This window comes from Sinocyclocheilus anshuiensis, unplaced genomic scaffold (genome assembly GCF_001515605.1).
Source record: "Sinocyclocheilus anshuiensis isolate Anshui unplaced genomic scaffold, SAMN03320099.WGS_v1.1 scaffold1689, whole genome shotgun sequence".
Classification (NCBI taxonomy): domain Eukaryota; kingdom Metazoa; phylum Chordata; class Actinopteri; order Cypriniformes; family Cyprinidae; genus Sinocyclocheilus; species Sinocyclocheilus anshuiensis.
In genome coordinates, this window is record NW_015540840.1 from 107,698 (window position 1) to 113,718 (window position 6,021).

A 6,021-nucleotide genomic window follows, 5' to 3' on the forward strand; every position below is an offset into this window, starting at 1 on the left:
TCCAGCCCAGGGAGGGCTCCTGCTCCCAAGTTAAGCCCAGAGAGGGCTCCTGTTCCCAAGACAAACCCAGAGAGGGCTGTGGTTCCCACGTCCAGTGCAGAGAGGGCTCCCATTCCCAAGTCAAGCCCAGGGAGGGCTCCCGTTCCCACGTCCAGCCCAGGGAGGGCTCCTGCTCCCAAGTTAAGCCCAGAGAGGGCTCCTGTTCCCAAGACAAACCCAGAGAGGGCTGTGGTTCCCACGTCCAGTGCAGAGAGGGCTCCCATTCCCAAGTCAAGCCCAGGGAGGGCTCCCGTTCCCATGTCCAGCCCAGGGAGGGCTCCTGTTCCCAAGTCAAGCCCAGGGAGGGTCACAGTTCCCACGTCCAGCCCAGAGAGGTCTCCCGTTACCACGTCCAGCCCAGGGAGGGCTCCTGTTCCCAAGTCAAGCCCAGGGAGGGCCACAGTTCCCACATCTGGCCCACGGAGGGCCTCAGAACCTAAAATTTCCCCCAAATAATTTTTTTGGGGGGGCTATAAGGATCCGGCCGTAGAGGCCAGGCCGAGTGCCGAGTCCAAGGTCACGGAGGCCGCTCCGCCACGGCCCCCTGAGTTCCCTGCTCCGCCATGGCTCCCTAGTCTGCCTGCTCCGCCATGGCCCCCTGGACTGCCTGATCCGCCATGATCCCCTAAACTACCTGCTCCGCCATGGCTCCCGGAACTGCCTAATCTGCCATTGCTCCCGGGAACTGCCTGATCCGCCATGGCCTCCTGAACTGCCTGCTCCGCCATGGCCCCCCTAGTCTGCCTACTCCTCCATGGCTCCCTGATTCGCCATGGGTCCTGGAACGGGTACCGCCCTGGAGGTCTTCTGTCCCGTGTAAGCCTGTCCGTAGAGGCCTCCAGAGCGCCCACCCTCCCTCCCCATTGGAAGTTATGTGGCACATGGACGCGCCTTCCAGAAGGGGGAGGTAATGTCAGACCTGTGTTCCAGTTTTGGTCCAGTGTCTAACGTCTATCCCCATTGCTATGTGTGTTCCTTGTTCCTGTGGATTATTAAAGACTGTATTCGTGAATTCCCCCACGTCTCCTCGTTCCTCGCTCCTCGCTCCTCACAGTAGGCAACTCTGACAGTGGGTGTTTTTTGTCATTTGTTAATTAAATCCTACCGGTGCTATCATGTAGAACAGCACATGTCAACCAGTTTCGTTTGTTTCCAGATCTCAAGCCATATTTTATGTCTGATATTGGTTGTCTGAAGAGCAGGAGACGCAGTGATGATCAGAGTAATCTTATGCCAAATTTACACTGCAAAGGTGGCTCAGAAGCGCTTCTGAAGTGGCATTTATGTGTCTTCACACAGATTGTTTAATGCTGCTAAGAGGTGGCACAAATGCATTTTCTAAGCAATTACAGCTGTATTCATTACAGTAATACTAGGGGCTGAGGTGGGGCAGAGCTGGCTTAATTTAGTCTGGATTTTATGCAGCATTACATCTTTATTCAGAATTTTGAGCAGGCACAGAGCAGCCTTAATGTGTAAAGATGCCTTTAGTTCTCAAAGTTTATTCTGACTTTGTTCTGAAATGAATTCAACACGTTTTTTTTTTGTAACCAGATTTAATTACCTTGAAAGCTGATAGCACGCGTCCATCACAGAGACTTTATTTGACTTCTGCATTACATCTGCAAGACGTATGTTTAAGTGTTTGCTCATCTGCTATACGTCTATTGGACGTTTCCTATCAGATGTCAAATAGACGTTTAGAAGATGTCTTTAAGATGTTTATGATTTAGAATGAATGTAAAACTGACATCTTAGAGATGTCTATCAGATGTTTGCACACAGCAGATGCTCTCCAGATGAAGCAATCTTTACCAGACCTCTTGCAGACGTACCTGTGCTATCTGGGAACAGACAGAAAGGAAAATCTCCACTGGTGAGAATGAAGACACAAGTGAATGAATCTTTAACAGCACAGGGCATTATTACACAGAATAGGTCATTGCACAGTAATAGGAACTCAACATCGCTGCCCCGCTGGACAGAAGCATGTCCGAGAGTCGTGTCATAGATTCTCTTTGGGTTTTACCATCAAACCTGTCAGAGATTCATTTACTTCAAGAAAAAGCACTGAATAATTCATATTCTATACTATTTAATATAATATTCAATGCTATTATTAATTTGACAGCACTGACATTATTGTATAAGAATAAAGCAAGCTTGACCTGAGCTGATCTGAATGACTCTGTCTTCTGGAGCTACTGGACTGAATCTAAACAAACACTGAGCTGAGCTGAATAATGACACGCTTGTCTTTTTAAAGATGCTTTACTGCAGAATTAGTCTCATATTTGTTTACATTTACATCATTAATTGTTATTTTTCTGTTTGTTTCTGTAAAGCTGCTTTAAAACGATCTGTATTGTAAAGCGCTAGGCTTCAAATAAACTGGACTTGAATACATGAGCACATTCTTGAACACTGAGTCGAACAAAATTAATAAAAGAGCTCGAAGACAGTTTCTCTAGAAAACACTCCTATATTTGTGTGAAGCGTTAGTTATTTCAGATATAATAAGTTTGGCAGGTTTATTATAAAAGCAGATTGTAAGCATACATAAATATATATATATATATATATATACTAAAAAAAGAAACAAAAGCAAACAAAAATAAAACAAGAAAAAGAGAACCAGAGCATAGCATTTAGATTTCACATATAATAAAAAAATTCAAGAAATTGGATGAAAATATACAATCAGCTTCAGGAGAACATTAACAAAGAAAAGAAGATAGAAATAAAACACAATAAGACGCTTACAATAAAGGGGAAAATAATAATAATAACAATAAAAATAAAAGAGCAATGAAGGAAAGCTATATCTAAACTTAATCAGAGTCAACAGAAATGCACCTTTCATATAATTCCAAAAACCTGACATGTTTTATTGCTAGTCAAACAGAAAGATGTGAGCAGTGAGTCAACCTCGATCAGAAAATGCGAAAGAGTAGGAATTGAGCCCCAAACAAAATAAAAAAGTAGAATATATACTCTTTAGTTTTGTTGGCAGAGTCACAGTAATGACAAATATTATCTTTCGAAACAAACTGAACAAGGTTTCCTGAAACTGCTTCTGCGCCTGCGCGTGACGCGTGACGCGTTCTTGCTCTTCTGCGTCACAGGCGTGCGCGCGCGCGAGCGAGGCGAGAGTGGCGGACGCGCGCACGTCTGTCTCCGTGTTTGTATATTTCGGCTCGGCTGCTGTCGGTCGTGTTTTCCCGGTAAACAGGAGCGGGTCGTGGTCCGGCGCTCGAGTGTGTGCGGAGAGAGCGAGCGTGCGGCGTTTAACGGGTTCTGTCGCAGCAGGTGAGTTTGAGCGCGGTTAGCATGAAGCTAAAGCACGCGAGCGCTATTGTTTGTCTGCAGCGCGCACGTGCGCCTCACTCCATCTTTCTGTCTGTTTATCTGTCTGCATTTATCTCTCCATCATCCGTATTCTGTCTCTTTCAGTGTCTGTCTATAACTCTTCCTCTTAAATATCCATCTATCGTTCTGTTAATAAGGTTGCCATGATATCAACATTTTGGAGACGGTTCTCAACACCTCAGCAAAATACTGGGTAACTAACTAACAGCTGCTACAGAAACTGAATCATTGAATGTAAAATAAAACAGAATGGTCTACACTGTAATAATCAAACTTCTTTTGTTTCTTATTAAAGTTACGAAAGTCCTTCAGTCGAGAGCAGCGAGTGATGTTCTGTCTTTAGTTGTTTGGTTAATATCACATACAACATGCAAAACTGTCTATTGTTATATACCTGCACATACAATTGTCAATTTGTATATTGCATTCCTTATTTACTTGTTCTATTTTTTATTTTATCTGTGTTTTTGTTCTGTCGCTGTCATTCTGTTACACTGTGAAGCTTCTGTCACGAAAGCAAATTCCTCGTATGTGTAAACATACCTGGCAATAAAGCTGTAATTATTATTATTGTGTGTGTATGTGTGTATGTGTGTGTGTGTGTGCAGGAGATCCACAAGAAGGTGATGTCTCTGCAGTTCAGTGAGTGTCACACTAAGATCAGGCAGGTGGATGCTCATGCGACGCTGGGGGACGGGGTGGTGGTGCAGGTGATGGGTGAGCTGTCCAACAGCGGCCGACCCATGAGGAGGTTCATGCAGACGTTCGTCCTCGCCTCGTATGTGTAAACATACCTGGCAATAAAGCTGATTCTGATTCTGATTAAGCACACTGTCAGCTGGAATATTAGGCTGCTGTCACTTTAAAGGGTTAGTTCACCCAAAAATGAAAATTAGGCTGCGTTTTACTCACCCCCGAGCCATCCTAGGTGTATATGACTTTCTTCTTTCAGACGAATCCAGTCGGAGTTATATTAAAAACGGTCTTTGATCTTTCAAGCTGTTTAATGCCACTCATCCAAGAGATTCGTCCAAAAGAAGTTAAATAAAAAGTGCCCATCCATAAAAAAAAAGTGTCTAACACAGCTCCGGGGGGTGAACAAAGGCCTCCTGTAGCGAATCAATGCGTTACTGGATTCGTCTGAAAGAAGAAAGTCATATACGCCTAGGATGCCTCGGGGGTGAGTAATTTATGGGCTAATTTTCATTTTTGGGTGAACTAACCCTTTAAGAGCCATACAAATCCAATTTACTGTTACGCACATCTTCATTCTCAACTGTTTACATTCACTTATTACATAACCGACGAGGGTTTACGCTCTATCTATCATTCTATCGTTCTATCTATCGTTCTATCTATCTATCTATTGTTCTGTCCGTCTCTTTCAGTGTTTAAATACCTGTCTGACTGTGTTATGATTAAAGTTCTCATGATCTGCTGTGTTTCTCGTGTGTGTGTGTGTCGTAGTGTGTGTGTGTGTGTGTGTGTGTGTGAGAGAGAGAGATGGTGATGGAGAAGCCGAGCCCCCTGCTCGTAGGACGTGAGTTTGTGCGGCAGTACTACACGCTGCTGAATAAAGCGCCGGATTACCTGCACAGGTGAGTGGAGAGAAGCGTGTGGCGGGTCCTGTCAGGGCCGTGTTGAACGCTCTGGTGGTGTTTGCTGTGCAGGTTTTATGGCAGGAGCTCCTCGTATGTTCACGGCGGTGTGGACGGCACTGGGAAGCCGGAGGAGGCCGTCTACGGTCAGGCGGTGAGTGAAGCGTTCACCTGAGACACACAGAGTCCTCTGATCTTACACTGCCATCAGATTTCACTTCTGATGAATTCTCCCTGTGTAGTTTGAGCTGAAGTGAGCTTATACTCACAGGAGCGCAGTAATACATAGAACCCTGTAGAGAAAGAGCCGTGCACATATAACCTATAGAAGCTTACGGATGCCTATATAACCGAAACTACTGATGGGCTTTCTGTGGGTTTAAATACATCTAATTCAGCCTTCCACAAATCAAGGTCTTGAATCAGAGCAGAAAGTTTAAACTCATAAAGCCGTGGCATTAACTGAATCTCTTCCTCAGTGTTTGTCTTGTTTTCAGTACAAATATTAAAACCTTAAATCAAGATACATTTACTGGAGATACAAAATTAAATGATTTATGATTAAATCAAGAACAAATATCTGTTAATGGGGAATGTAAACTTGTTTTCCCTTTGAATTAAGTTGATTTTTCTGACAGATTTGTTCTTGTTTTGATCATTATCTCACTTAATTTTGATCAGTTTCTTATAAAACAAGACCTCTGTCATTTTGGTTCTTGATTTATGAATCAAGCATCTTCATCGTTCTCTGTGTGTCTGTGCGCGCGTGTGTCTGTGCGTGTCTGTGCGTATCTGTGTGTGTATCTGTGTGTGTGTCTGTGTGCATGTGTGTGAGTGAAAGCTGATAACTCTGGCTCATCCGGGTTACTGCAGTCGGCACTCTACTCTTGCCAGGAACAGTTTTTTCTTGGTAGAAGCTTTGCGTTTGTTTTGCTAATAAAATATTAAAGGGGTCATAGGATGCTACATGCACTTTTACAAGCTGTTTGAACTGAAATGTGTGTTGGCAGTGCGT

At 44.0% G+C, this 6,021-nt stretch overlaps 1 protein-coding gene across 1 annotated transcript in view; it reads left to right on the forward strand.

Moving 5' to 3' along the window:
• The first annotated feature begins 765 nt into the window (after positions 1 to 765).
• Positions 766 to 6,021, forward strand: part of g3bp2b (G3BP stress granule assembly factor 2b) — a 13,591-nt gene continuing 8,335 nt past the window's right edge. The window contains exons 1-3 of the mRNA XM_016484852.1: positions 766 to 946; positions 1,038 to 1,092; positions 3,986 to 4,190. Of these exons, the coding sequence (XP_016340338.1) occupies positions 766 to 946; positions 1,038 to 1,092; positions 3,986 to 4,190 (441 nt within the window). The remainder of the gene's footprint in view (positions 947 to 1,037; positions 1,093 to 3,985; positions 4,191 to 6,021) is intronic.